The sequence below is a fragment of the Lachancea thermotolerans genome (genome assembly GCF_000142805.1).
Source record: "Lachancea thermotolerans CBS 6340 chromosome E complete sequence".
Taxonomy (NCBI): domain Eukaryota; kingdom Fungi; phylum Ascomycota; class Saccharomycetes; order Saccharomycetales; family Saccharomycetaceae; genus Lachancea; species Lachancea thermotolerans.
The window spans coordinates 1123640-1137127 of record NC_013081.1 but is presented as its reverse complement, the minus strand read 5'-3'; the positions used below and the strand labels follow the sequence as shown (position 1 = coordinate 1137127).

The 13488-nt window shown below is 47.5% G+C and overlaps 10 protein-coding genes across 10 annotated transcripts; 5 read left to right on the top strand and 5 right to left on the bottom strand.

Annotated features, from left to right (window-relative positions):
- Nucleotides 1–356: 356 nt before the first annotated feature.
- Nucleotides 357–1541, top strand: KLTH0E12848g (KLTH0E12848p; the record flags this gene model as incomplete). Its single annotated transcript, XM_002553990.1, has 1 exon — nt 357–1541. The coding sequence occupies one exon, from the start codon at nt 357–359 to the stop codon at nt 1539–1541; it is 1185 nt and encodes a 394-aa protein (XP_002554036.1).
- A 371-nt stretch (nt 1542–1912) lies between these two features.
- RPS9B (40S ribosomal protein uS4) lies at nt 1913–2897 on the top strand (the record flags this gene model as incomplete). The annotated part of the gene is made up of 2 exons (XM_002553989.1): nt 1913–1919; nt 2323–2897. 2 exons carry the CDS (start codon nt 1913–1915, stop codon nt 2895–2897), a joined length of 582 nt encoding a protein of 193 aa, XP_002554035.1.
- Nucleotides 2898–4236: 1339 nt separating this feature from the next.
- Nucleotides 4237–4680, top strand: RPL21A (60S ribosomal protein eL21; the record flags this gene model as incomplete). Its single annotated transcript, XM_002553988.1, has 1 exon — nt 4237–4680. One exon carries the CDS (start codon nt 4237–4239, stop codon nt 4678–4680), a length of 444 nt encoding a protein of 147 aa, XP_002554034.1.
- A 452-nt stretch (nt 4681–5132) lies between these two features.
- Nucleotides 5133–6251, top strand: RIM2 (Rim2p; the record flags this gene model as incomplete). The annotated part of the gene is made up of 1 exon (XM_002553987.1): nt 5133–6251. One exon carries the CDS (start codon nt 5133–5135, stop codon nt 6249–6251), a length of 1119 nt encoding a protein of 372 aa, XP_002554033.1.
- An 83-nt stretch (nt 6252–6334) lies between these two features.
- MED8 (RNA polymerase II mediator complex subunit MED8) lies at nt 6335–6991 on the bottom strand (the record flags this gene model as incomplete). Its single annotated transcript, XM_002553986.1, has 1 exon — nt 6335–6991. One exon carries the CDS (start codon nt 6989–6991, stop codon nt 6335–6337), a length of 657 nt encoding a protein of 218 aa, XP_002554032.1.
- Nucleotides 6992–7220: 229 nt separating this feature from the next.
- AIM4 (Aim4p) lies at nt 7221–7487 on the top strand (the record flags this gene model as incomplete). Its single annotated transcript, XM_002553985.1, has 1 exon — nt 7221–7487. The coding sequence occupies one exon, from the start codon at nt 7221–7223 to the stop codon at nt 7485–7487; it is 267 nt and encodes an 88-aa protein (XP_002554031.1).
- A 257-nt stretch (nt 7488–7744) lies between these two features.
- Nucleotides 7745–8735, bottom strand: ATP4 (F1F0 ATP synthase subunit 4; the record flags this gene model as incomplete). Its single annotated transcript, XM_002553984.1, has 2 exons — nt 7745–8384; nt 8665–8735. The coding sequence occupies 2 exons, from the start codon at nt 8733–8735 to the stop codon at nt 7745–7747; spliced, it is 711 nt and encodes a 236-aa protein (XP_002554030.1).
- A 196-nt stretch (nt 8736–8931) lies between these two features.
- On the bottom strand, nt 8932–10188 carry MSI1 (Msi1p; the record flags this gene model as incomplete). Its single annotated transcript, XM_002553983.1, has 1 exon — nt 8932–10188. One exon carries the CDS (start codon nt 10186–10188, stop codon nt 8932–8934), a length of 1257 nt encoding a protein of 418 aa, XP_002554029.1.
- Nucleotides 10189–10368: 180 nt separating this feature from the next.
- On the bottom strand, nt 10369–12033 carry PGI1 (glucose-6-phosphate isomerase; the record flags this gene model as incomplete). Its single annotated transcript, XM_002553982.1, has 1 exon — nt 10369–12033. One exon carries the CDS (start codon nt 12031–12033, stop codon nt 10369–10371), a length of 1665 nt encoding a protein of 554 aa, XP_002554028.1.
- Nucleotides 12034–12999: 966 nt separating this feature from the next.
- Nucleotides 13000–13410, bottom strand: KLTH0E12650g (DUF5315 domain-containing protein; the record flags this gene model as incomplete). The annotated part of the gene is made up of 1 exon (XM_002553981.1): nt 13000–13410. The coding sequence occupies one exon, from the start codon at nt 13408–13410 to the stop codon at nt 13000–13002; it is 411 nt and encodes a 136-aa protein (XP_002554027.1).
- Nucleotides 13411–13488: the final 78 nt, after the last annotated feature.

Here is a 13488-nt window from a genome sequence, read left to right as displayed (position 1 = left end):
TAGGGTAACCGGTACGCGACTTCGAAAAGCATGTTCATGTTACCTAAGCAGATTATTGAGCATGTGATGCGACGTACATTGCGATACTCAAACACCCACGTGATATAGGAGTGACGCCGTTCAAAAGGATCTGGATGTTATGTAAGTAGAAGCAGCTTCCAGGAGCACGAGTTTATGCAGGATTTCCCACGCAATTCTCGCAAGTGCGAAAATGCGACGGAAAAGCAGTCATGATGGGAGTCATAACGATGCAGGTGCTTAAAGATCCAGTAATGATTTAAGAAAGAGAAATTTGGAAGAGTGGGATCGTCTAGTTCTGCCTCCCACTAAGCTCTAACCAAAGTTAAATCCCAATAATGTCTGTACAGTCGAACCCTTATGCGCCCAGCCCGTTTGACCTGGTGTCAAATGTTGACAAATTTCAGTTGATCGAGTCTACCCTCAGAGAGGGTGAGCAGTTTGCCAACGCTTTTTTCAGCACAGAGAAGAAGATTGAGATTGCCAAGGCGCTAGATGACTTCGGTGTCGACTACATTGAGCTGACCTCCCCCGTAGCGTCGGAGCAGAGCAGAAAGGATTGCGAGGCCATCTGCAAGCTCGGTTTGAAAGCCAAAATCCTGACCCACATCCGTTGTCATATGGACGACGCCAAGGTCGCTGTGGAGACTGGTGTCGACGGTGTCGACGTGGTTATCGGCACCTCGCAGTTCCTCAGACAGTTTTCTCACGGCAAAGACATGAACTACATCTCCAAGAGCGCGGTCGAAGTGATCGAGTTCGTCAAGTCCAAGGGCCTGGAGATTCGTTTCTCGTCCGAGGATTCTTTCAGATCGGACATCGTCGACCTGCTTAACATTTACAAGACCGTGAGCGCTATTGGTGTCAACAGAGTTGGTATTGCGGACACCGTGGGTTGCGCCAACCCTAGACAGGTCTACGACTTGGTGCGTACTTTGAAGGCAGTTGTCTCGTGTGACATCGAGTGCCATTTCCACGACGACACCGGCTGCGCCATCGGTAACGCGTACTCCGCGCTGGAGGCTGGTGCCAAGCTGATCGACGTCTCTGTTTTGGGGATCGGTGAAAGAAACGGTATCACTCCCCTAGGTGGTCTGATGGCTAGAATGATCGTCGCCGCCCCTGAGTACGTCAAGTCCAAGTACAAGTTGCATAAGATCAGAGACATTGAGAACCTGGTCGCCGAGGCCGTGGAAGTCAACGTGCCTTTCAACAACCCTATCACTGGGTTCTGTGCATTCACCCATAAGGCAGGCATCCACGCCAAGGCTATTCTGGCTAACCCATCTACGTACGAGATCTTGAACCCTCAAGACTTCGGTTTGAAGAGATACATTCACTTCGCAAACAGGCTGACAGGCTGGAACGCCATTAAGTCGAGAGTCGAACAGCTCAACTTGCACTTGACAGATGACCAGATCAAGGACGTCACCCAAAAGATCAAGAAGATTGGTGACGTGAGACAGCTGAATATCGAGGATGTAGATTCCATTATCAAGGAGTTCCACTCGGATCTTCAATAGATAGTTTCATGTAATGTAAAGCGGTCAAATATTCGGACAGGTTAAAATAGTTTGGCTATCCACCTCAAACACTAAGGCGAGCGGAAAGGCCATGTCAAGAGCGATGTAAACTTACTGCGCTTCGTCAACTACTACTGAGCCTCAGACTTCTTGGCGGCTATGTATGTCGTGACTGTTAACCCATACATCAACACAAACATTTTTCTGCGAACAATAATTAGCTTAAGTCACGTGATGCCCAACACAATACCCACGCAACTATTTCGTTCCCTGGGCCGCTGAAACTTTTCAAGACATCCTATAAAGTGAGGACCTCTAGGTATCATTCATTCCACTTCATTTTACTCTAAACAACAAGAGTCAATTTCGAGATGCCAAGTACGTATTAACATCACAACAGATGCCATGCATCCTAACGGATGCAGGGCGTCGGAAGAACGAGTTGCACTTGTGCAATACTCTTCTTTTTCGAGGATCGGGTCCTCATGAATATTTCTATACCTTCTCAATGTCAAGCCGACACCTTGCTGGATACGCTTTTACTCTGAAAACCCGACACTTCAGGTAAAAGTACCAGCTACACTGGTGCCTGCCGAGCTTGCTCTTCAGGCCCGGTTATTGTCATCTGGACTGCAATTCAGTCAGAATCCAGATACAGTCGCGCTTGTTATGGACCTCTAGCCCTGACTAGGGTCCAGTCTTTGAGATTGTCAGAACAATATTCATGAGTAAACTGTAGCCCGATCTTCGTAGCCTGTTCTTAAAACTAACATCCTTTCAGGAGCCCCAAGAACCTACTCTAAGACTTACTCTACCCCAAAGAGACCTTACGAGTCCGCTCGTCTGGACGCTGAGTTGAAGTTGGCTGGTGAATACGGCCTGAAGAACAAGAAGGAGATTTACAGAATCTCTTTCCAGTTGTCTAAGATCCGTCGTGCTGCCAGAGACTTGCTGACCAGAGATGAGAAGGACCCAAGAAGACTTTTCGAGGGTAACGCCATGATCAGAAGACTGGTCAGACTTGGTGTCTTGTCCGAGGACAAGAAGAAGTTGGATCACGTCTTGGCCTTGAAGGTTGAGGACTTCTTGGAGAGAAGACTGCAAACCCAGGTCTACAAGTTGGGTTTGGCCAAGTCCGTTCACCACGCTAGAGTCTTGATCACCCAGAGACACATTGCTGTCGGTAAGCAGCTGGTCAACGTCCCATCTTTCTTGGTTAGATTGGAGTCCGAGAAGCACGTTGACTTCGCTAGAGGTTCTCCATTCGGCGGTGGCAGACCAGGTAGAGTCGCCAGAAAGAACGCCGCCAGAAAGGCCGAGGCTGCTGGTGGTGACGCCGAAGAGGACGCCGAGTAAGCGTACTGCTTTCACTTGAATAGCTGTCCTGCAAGCTCTGGAACCCTGTGACGTCTACGTGCTCAATGAACGTTTAATTTTTGTTCCGAACAGATATCTAAACTATATAATCCGCGAGCATTGTAGCGCCCTGGGTCCGTAGTTGTAAATTTATTTTTGGTGTTGTATTTTGTCGCACTTGTTGCACAAGCCCGTTAGGTTATTTGTATATTAGGAAATTCGAGTCTACTCAGCATGCTAAGTAGCTCTTAATGATTTGACAATGGTATCGTAGACAGATGACCGCCACATCTAGAGCTGCTTTCTCTGAATGGAGCACCGTCAAAATGTTTGACACCCACGATGCTCACTGCTCACCCGCCCTGCAAAGACTAGAGTTCTTCTCACTACATACATCATTGGCGAACTCCGCCCACTAAAATCTTGATTAAGTGAGCTTCTTCCCGTCATTTGAACTCTAAACCAAGCAACTGCTCGACTATCAGAGCTCCACATTGGAGCTTTGACATTTGACTGTTACACCCATACATTCGCTAACTTTGTTTTTTCACTCTGGAAAATTACGTATTTTGTTTTTGCGTTCGCGCGCTTTTGAGTGGGCTCACAAATTCGGAAATCCCCCCGTCCGTGTCTAGGAGCCATGTTACTGGCCAATGTCCCCCAGCGTCCTGCGGTGTGATTGGGCCCAGAGCGCACTGCTGCGGAGGGACACCCTGCCTGTGGAACGTGGCCCTCTGCCTAGCTCTCAGGCTAGCCCCCCTGGCCTCCCGCCTAGCCCTGCCTAGCACTCCCCCCGCTGCGGTACTGCTACCGATGGCTCTGCTGGTGGGGACTCTGCTGGCAATTCCCGGTGGAGTCCCAGGAAGTGCTGGGTACTGTAGGCAGTGAGCGCGTAGTGGAGCAGTTTGAAAAATTCAATAAAACTTTTAGAATCAGCACTACCCAGTACTCAGGAACAGTCAGCAAGAAGGTCAACAAGCAAAAATGGGTAAATCGTATGTCATATAATGATATTTGAATGCGCGAGAGTGGGAGCAGTGCTAAATCTTTTGTGCCGATGAAGCATAGGAAATAAGCACTGAGCGAAGCGAAAATATTGAATTTCAATATCTGCCATAAAACCAATAGCGGACGCTAGTCAAGCTGTGGTGAACACAGCTGGAACGCACAGAAACAATGAGAGGGGCACCAAGAAGTAATAGGCATTCGAAGACCACGAGTTTTTCCAATTTTCAACAAGGTCCAGCTCGGTTTGGCGCAGGCCCACACATCTCGGCGCTATAAGCCGGCTCAATACTAACTCCTTTGCAGTCACGGTTACAGATCTCGTACTCGTTACATGTTCCAACGTGACTTCAGAAAGCATGGTGCAATTCCATTGTCCACCTATCTGAAGGTCTACAAAGTTGGCGACATTGTTGACATCAAGGCTAACGGTTCCATCCAAAAGGGTATGCCTCACAAGTTCTACCAAGGTAAGACTGGTGTTGTCTACAACGTTACCAAGTCTGCCGTCGGTGTCATCATCAACAAGGTTGTTGGTAACAGATACATCGAGAAGAGAGTCAGCTTGAGAGTCGAGCACATCAAGCACTCCAAGTGTAGACAAGAGTTCTTGGACAGAGTCAAGTCTAACGCCGCTAAGCGTCGTGAGGCTAAGGCCCAGGGTGTTGCTGTTCAATTGAAGAGACAGCCTGCTCAACCAAGAGGTTCCCGTGTTGTTTCCACCGAAGGTAACATTCCAAAGACCTTGGCTCCAGTTCCATACGAGACTTTCATCTAATCTGTGTGTTCTTTTGGCATGTCAGTTTTCTTTGGAACCATCTTCCAGATTCCACATATATACTGTGTCTAATGTAAAACAATTGTACACGTACCGTAAAACAATTGTTCGGCTATCAATTTGAAGGTACTCGGTCTTGACTGATTGGAGCCGTCGCTTCTAATTGTGTGATGCTCGTTGAGTGCGAGTAACTGAACTAAGCTGTCTACGCTGATTTATAGTCACGTGAGACAAGAGTTGCTAAAATTTTTGGGCTGGGCAGGAAATCCAGCTTTAGCGAGATGAGATGACCGAAACCCCAGATAGTGTTGCTTGGGAGCGTCGGGTGTTACTTCCTTTGCATGACCAGCGTTTTGCAAAAGCTAAGATCTGATTCTTGTTAGCTTTTCCTGTTCTAAAGTTCGCACAGGCGTGAGGAAGTCTTATTTTGAGTGCCCACTGAAAGCGTGAGGATGCCAAAAAAGACTCTAGAGCAGCTTGAGCAAGAGGCCAGAGAGTCAGTTCCATATTTGGGAAGCGATGAGGATGCGTCCAACCTTAAAAACGTGAACTTCGCGTCAAAGCGCGGAGCAACAGCCGTCGCTGCCCCATCTTCATCCGAAGTTAAGCCATGGGTTCACTTCGTCGCGGGCGGTCTGGGAGGCATGGCCGGAGCAGTTGTAACTTGCCCGTTTGATGTGGTAAAAACCCGTTTGCAGAGCGATGTTTTCCAGGCCGCGTATAAGAGTGCTAATCCTGGGCCGCACAAGTCTTCCAATTTTGTCATGAGCGGAGCTAGGCACTTTAGAGAAACATTTGGTATAATCTCCAACGTGTACAAGCAAGAGGGATTCAGAAGCCTTTTCAAAGGGCTGGGACCTAACTTGGTGGGCGTGATTCCTGCCAGGAGCATAAACTTCTTCACCTACGGAACGACAAAGCAGATCTATTCGAGGGCATTCAATAACGGAGAAGAGGCGCCTTGGATACATCTGATATCTGCAGCAACTGCGGGATGGGCCACCTCTACCGCTACAAACCCCATTTGGTTGATCAAGACCAGACTGCAGCTGGATAAAGCCGGACACACGAAACAGTACAAAAACTCTTGGGATTGTTTGAAGCATATTCTACAAAAAGAAGGTTTTTTTGGTCTGTACAAAGGTTTGAGTGCATCATATCTGGGCTCAGTTGAGGGTATCCTTCAATGGCTATTGTACGAACAAATGAAACAAATGATCAAGATGCGGTCTATTGAAAAGTTTGGACACATAAGTGAAGGAGAGAAGAGCACCTCAGAACAGATCAAAGAGTGGTGTCAAAGGTCTGGGAGCGCTGGCCTTGCCAAGTTTATGGCAAGTATTGTCACGTATCCGCATGAAGTGGTAAGGACAAGACTTAGACAAGCTCCACTAGAAAATGGGAAACTTAAATACACTGGCCTAATCCAATCCTTCAGAGTCATTATCAAAGAAGAGGGCTTAGCCTCAATGTATGGCGGGCTGACGCCTCACCTTTTAAGAACTGTGCCAAACAGCATAATCATGTTTGGTACTTGGGAGTTGGTGATTAAACTACTTTCGGATGTGTGAAAACCTCAAATAATCACATTTCCCCTCGCGCGTAATAGTTACAAAGCGTTATCCTGTATATACCTTAATGCATATAGACTTTCCTAACTGAAAGTACCTTGATGAATCATTTTTAAGACATTGTTGGCATCAAATGGTTTCTTGGGCTTTTTGCTGCTCGGGGCACGCTGATACGTATCTTGAGTATCAGGAGAAGCGCCAGCAGAGAGCTCGCGTGCAGTGTAAAATCCGTGGTAGCTGTAATTGCTGTGCTCTTGCTTTAGGAAATCAAGCGCCCATTTGGTTAGCTCTTCGTCACTTCGAAGAGCAGTCTTTATATCTTCATGAGAGGCAGTGTTAATATCAATTCCACTGGTTTCCTTGGCATCATTAATCCATTCGTCGACCTCGGGTATATTCTTTTTGCGTAACAGAGTTGTCAATAGACCTTCATGGGCGGTTGTTGGGAAATTTGCCAGCGGATAAACCACCGTTGAATCTAGCGTTTCCTCAAAGTGATGAATTGTCGAAGTTAAAGACTGCAGCTGCGTCAAGATAATACTAACTTGTGCCTGCAAAGAATGCCACTGCGGCAGATCTGCTCTTGCCATTTCGTCCTTGAGCTTCGCTTGGGAATGAGTGAGTTGAGCCAAGCGCATCCTTACAGCATCTAGCGCTTGCGCCGGCACATGCGAAAAGTCGTAGTCAGCCTGGGAATCTGCAACCCCGACCCCCGTGTCTGGTACCGGACCCTGAGACATTTGCAGATCGAGTTCTTTACTTGCCTGCTGTGTGAGTCGTTGTTATTGGATTTTTATACATAATCAGTTTTAGAAACTTACAAAAGCTAACTTAGCAACTACGAAATTAGCAGCGGATCCATCTAGATTGTGTCCAAGCCTGGTTTGTTAGATGAATTGAAAGAACAACCGCTCTAAAAGACTAGAGTGTCCCACTGACAAGTCGAATTTACTGAAACGGCACTTGGTGATGAGTAAGTCAAATTATATGAGCTACAGTGACGAGAAGAGCTCGTCTAAGAGCTTTGGGTTCGAAAACAACAACGTGAAGAATCAGGAGCTAGGGGAAAGGAGTATCTTCTATGACCACGAGTGGAATCCCGAAGGCAAAGCTCCTAGCGGTTACAAAAATGTGCCATATAATCAATATACCTTCAAGCGTAAATCTAAGGTTGAGCCTAAGCTCCAAGGATTCAAAAGCATCCCTTTCCCGTCCTCTGAAGATAAACAACCATAAAGCGAGTGACCATCATATCGCCTCGCCTAAATAAGGGACTGCACATCATACAACAAGAAAGCAGAAGCGCCAAGGCGCCTCGCGGCACGCCGAAGGGCTTCTGACGTGCCGGGTCTAATTTTATATTCGTAACATTACCTCCTCTAAAGATAATATGAATGGTCTGTAAAAGGAATATCTAATTCATAAGGCCGTAAAACGTACTACAACCTTCCATGTGTGCCTTTATAAACATAATGCATTTTTGTGTGACATGTTTACTTCAAGCTGGCGAACAGCTTCTCGACATCAGCGACGGATTGTTGCAAGACTTTGTCCTGGAATTTGGAGTTAGACAGCTCGGAGGTAACCTTCTTGATGACAGTTTCGGCGAGCTGCTGTTGCTGCAACTGGCGGACAGAAGCTTCGTATCTGACCCAAGAGTCCAAGACAGACTTAGCCTCGGAAGCCAAGTCAACCTTTTGTTTCAGTTCGAAAGCCTTGGCCTCAAGCTCAACAGTCTCCTTGGAAACATCGAACAAGACCTTGGTGGTGTCGGAGACGCTTTGCAGCTCGGATACAGAGTCAATTCTTTGCTTGACAGCATCGACGTGCTTAGTTCTAGACGCGTTCAACACGTCAGAAACCTGCTTGACTCTAGCATCAGCGTAGTCCTTGTAAGCAGGAGCCAAAAACTTGACGGCAATGGCCACGAAACCGGAGAAGGTAGCCAGCAAAATGGTTTCGTCGTTGATAACGTACAGCTCGTTAGAGATGGCGTAGACGGCTGCAGCGGCAGAAGTAGCTAAGATACCAGTCTTTGACAAAGCACTGTTGCCGGGCAAAGCGCTCAAAATCGAAGACGCCTTCTCCTTTGGGTCCTGTGGAGCCGGTGTGGACATGTAGCGGGCACCAATTCTAAAAAGCTGTTAGTATGACAATTCGAATAAGCCAACAAGTCCTGAGCTTCGAGGGGCAATGGTAACGTTATAGCACATCTGCCTTTCTCCCACGCCGATTTGAGCCGAACACCCCCTATCTTCATGTCGCTCGAGCTTTCTCCCCTTCCTGAGCACTAAGAAAGCGCCTGGTTTTCTGGGAGCCACACAACTAAAAAAGGACTTGTTGTTCAGTCAAGCGCTTTTCCCTCCTCTAATGCTTCTGACTTGCGGCAACGTTTTCGAAAATCTAAACATACGGGGCTTGGCGCATACCCAACATCACCAAAGGCCTGGTAGAGGCCTTCATGGTCAAAGCACGCAAACTCATTGTTCTATTAGTTGTCTCGACCGGTTTTCTGTGCTGATCGCTTCCTCAATTCAAGAAGTTGTCTTTGAACGCTGCTGAGGAGAAGCTTTAAAATTTTTAGGTAGTACTATACGTCTTGCTAGGTAACAGCATTAAAAATCCCTTTAATTGATTGGATATATATCACGTGATTAAACGGGTCTCCGGGTTTCTGGACTTACTTGGGCTCCACTAGGCTGTTTGAAGGCCTCCAAACCTGGATAGAGTTGTCGTTGGCTACGCTACACATCATCCAAGTATCGTGTGGATCCCATGAAATGTCGTTGACACCCAACATGTGTCCCCCGTGCGTGAAGATTAGCTCTTGGCCTTCAGGTTGAGAAAGGTCCCAGATCTTGACAAGGCCACCGTCCTGTCCTCCCGTAGCTAGAACGGTTGGTTCACGTGGGTTCCATTGGAGGACGGAGATCGAATCATTGTGAAGAAGGGTTTTCAATGGTTGCGTAAAATTTCGTATGTCCCACAGGTTGATTCTGCCAGCAGAATCAGCAGAGCAGAGTAGCATGTCCCTGTGGTAGTTGAACTGGCATGTATTAATTCCATTCGAATGGTGTGGATTACTGCCGGAGCTCTGACCTTTTTCGGGGTTCCTGATGTCCATAATTCCTACTAAATTGTCTTCGCTGCAATACGCCAACAGAGAATCATGACGAACCATCCATGAAACCTCGTTCGATCCCCGGGGATCAACAGTGGACATTGCAAGTGGGTTGATAAGCGTAGGAGAATTCTTGTCGTATTTTTCAAGGTCCCACACACAGACCTGGCCGTGGGAATAGCTTGTCGCGAGGAGGCCCTGTCGCTGCCAGTTCCATGCAAGACTAACGGCTTCGTTTTTATGCTCTTCCAGCGAAGTGGAGAGCTGACAATGAATCTGGTGGTCTGTGTCTCCTGCAGAAATCAATTTCTGTCGAGCGAACCCATGCTTGGTGCGGTCAAAGACATATATTGAGCCGTTGGAAGATGCCGAACCTATCAAGTCAGGATTAGAAGGGCAATACCGGGCCTTGTTGCAGTCCCCAGCCGGAAACTTAATTCTTAAATCTTCCACCAAACTCTTTGACGGAAGCTTGAGAGAGTTGTCCACCTTGAACTCCTTCTCCTCCATGTCAAAGTTGTTCAGCGAACTCCAAGGTATATGCTTCATCGATGACAACCGGGCCACGTACAATGATTCATCCTCGGGAACTTGCGACGAAGTAAACGACGAAAGTAGTATGCGGTGTTCATCAGTCGCTAAGTCGAGGTCTGGAAAAAGCTGGCACGTCAGAGATGGCCATTTTGTGCTATTGGTGTTCAAATAATCATAGTAAAGCTTTGAGTTTTTTTTCCAGCGAGTGTAGCGCTTCTGCCTTTCTTCAGCAATTGTGCTGACCGGTGCAACAGTTTCTTGATGCGTAGCCTCATCAGCCATCGCTAACCGACCTTTCGAAGATGGGCGCCTCTTTCAATAAGACGGGAAATTTTACTCTAACTTCTTTATCATCATAAAAGATTTTCCAATTGCATATACTTATTGAAAATACATAAACTCGTTAACAAAAGCTTCTTTATATCGCAAGTGTAGGTCTCATTGCAGCTCTGATAGCTATTCTTACAACCAAGACTTGAATTGGTTGATTAGACCATTGGTGGAAGCGTCGTGAGCCTTAACATTGTCAGAACCCTCCAACTCCTTGCCAATAACCTTGGCCAAGACCTTACCTAGCTCAACACCCCATTGGTCGAAAGAGTTGATGTTCCAGATGGCACCCTCGGTGAAGGTCAAGTGCTCGTAGTAGACAATCAAAGCACCCAAGGCAGCAGGGGTGATCTTTTGAGCCAAAATAGAAGTAGTTGGTCTGTTACCAGAGAAAACCTTGTGTGGGACCAAACCGCCAGTGGCACCCTCGGACTTGACCTGCTCCTCGTCCTTGCCGACCATCAAGGCCTCAGCTTGAGCGAAGAAGTTAGAAGCCAACATCTTTTGGTGCAAGTTGTTCTCAATTGGGTTGTGAGACTGGGCAGCCAAGATAAAGTCAGATGGGATGACCTTGGTACCCTGGTGAACCAATTGGAAGAAAGAGTGCTGAGCGTTGGTGGCTGGCTCACCAAACAAGATTGGACCAGTGGTGTAGTTAGTAAAAACATTACCACGAGTCACGCTCTTACCGTTAGATTCCATGGACAACTGTTGCAAGTAAGCTGGGAATCTGTGTAGGTACTGGTCGAATGGAGCAACCAAATGAGTCTGAGCACCGTAGAAGTTGTTGTACCAAACAGACAATAGACCACCTAACAAAGGAATGTTGTCCTCTAGTGGGGTCTCGACGAAATGCTTGTCAACAGCTTCGGCACCCTTCAAAAAGGCTTCAAAGTTGTCGAAACCAATGTACAAGGCGACGGATAAGCCAATGGCAGACCACACGGAGTAACGGCCACCGACCCAGCTGTCAAAGCCGAACATGTTTCTGGTGTCAATGCCGAACTTGGCGACCTCCTCGGCGTTGGTAGATAGAGCGACAAAGTGCTTAGCGATGTTCTTAGCGTCGCCACCAGTCTTAGATAGAAACCAGTTCTTGGCGCTGGTAGCGTTGGTGATAGTCTCAGCAGTGGTGAAGGTCTTGGAGGCAATCAAAAACAAGGTAGTCTCTGGGTCGCAAACCTTCAAGGTCTCGGCAATATGGGTACCGTCGATGTTGGAAACGAAGTGAGCCTTCAAGGCACCAGAGTAGTGCTTCAATGCCTCGGTAACCATGACAGGGCCCAAGTCGGAACCACCAATACCAATGTTAACAACGTCGGTGATCTTCTTGCCGGTGTAACCCTTCCATTCTCCAGAACGGACCTGCTCGGAGAATTCCTTCATGTGTTGCAACACGGAGTCCACTTCAGGAGCCACATCCTTGCCGTCGACCTTCATGACCCTGTTGGCTCTGTTTCTTAGCGCAACGTGGTAAACAGCACGGTCTTCAGTGAAGTTGATGTGCTCACCGTTGAACATGGCATCTCTCAACTCGGTGACCTTGGCCTCCTTAGCAAGCTCCAACAGAGCAGCCAAAACCTCGTCGTCAACCAAGTTCTTGGAGAAGTCGAACAAGATCTCAGAACCATCGTAGTTCTTGAAAGTCTTGGACCATTTCTCGAAACGCTTGCTGTCCTTGGCAAACTCGTCTTTCACGTTCAAAGACTTAGACTTGGCGTCGTAGAGGGCCTGCAGCTTGGACCAGGCTGGTAGCTCGGAAGCTAGTTTAAAGTCGGAAAAGGTGTTGGAAGCCATTGTTCAAATTGATCAATACAGTGACTTTTCGGTTGGAAGGTTGTGAGGAAAACTGTAACTTAGGCCTTTTTGCGTAGCAGTTAATCACTCAAATATCTGATTTTATTAAAACTGGTTTTAAACCTTAGAACACGCCAGCCTTAGCAATCCGCTAATTTCGATCCAGCTTCCACTTCCCGTCACCTGTTGTGCTGCAGCTGATACCATTTCAGTAGAAGCTGCTGGACGCTGTCAGAAAAGCCACTAGAAAAAATTCCTGTACGCCGCTCGTTAAATCTGCAAACGTAATCGAGCTGAAGTAATGCAAGTTTAGTGGAGCGCACACTGTGTGAAACGCGCCTAAGGCCAGAGCATACGCAAGCTGCTAGACTGCCTTTCGAGAAGACGTTGTTCCTTAGGCGACGAGAATAGAGAGGGCCGGATTCTGGGTGAATCTCGCATCTCGTTTATGGCGATGCTTTTGTATGTGAGTCCATGGAGTACTAAAGCATCTAGCTAGGTGTCCCATTGGGAAACGCCGCCATGCGGAGCATGAGAGCCTTAGAACGCACGATGGAATTCTGCAAGTTACGTGAAAGGCAATGCACTGCATCAATTGGCGGGCCCGTCGTTCGCAAATGAGTGAAGGCGCTAGAAGAGGGCAGGCACTAAGCTTCGTATAACCAGCCACAACGCTCAACCTCCCACTGATAGACCTAGTGCTCTCTGAGAAGCACGTTGTGCAGCGCTTAAATTCATCTACAGCGTGGTGGCAAGTGTCAGATTTAGAAAAGAGCACGAGTTCACGTTATAAGCAGGCTCCTGAGCGTCTTGAAGTGTCTTGTCTTTGCGCGCTTGTCCCGGTGTTTCTGTTACTTTCGCCTTCGTAGAGCCTATGAAGTAACATTCATTAAACTCCTCTCGACAGCGTATTAGGCTGGGCACTCGGTTCGCAAGACTTTCCCTCCTTTTTCTTCTTCGAGCAGTTTATTCTCGAAGCTCCTGTAGGCAGTTCATTACATCATCCACGAGCTTATGCTCAACTTCGTTTTCGTCTTCGTTTTCGTGGTCTGCGTCCTGTTTATCGCGCCTGTTCCTCATCGCCTGCAATAATGTAACATGAGCGCCGCGAAGCTTCTGCAGCTGGGACTCGAAAGCCGGCGGGAAGCCCTCATAAGTGTCTTGCTCCCGTGCCATACGCCGCACATCATCTAGAACATCGATTTGAGTCCATAACTTGTCTTGATAGTCAACATTGGGGTGTGCTTCAATCTGATGTGTTTGCCGCGGCAACGTCCGTATAGGCGGTATTGACGAATCCTCTGGCTCAGTGTGGGCAGACTTTGTCTTCTCATGAGCTGATGAGCTTGACAAGTGAGAACTTGCGCTTGAATGCATGTTTTGCCTCTACTTGTTTCCTTTCACGTTCTAGTGTGGATTTTTGAAGGTTTCGATCAATATATATCGATAAATAAA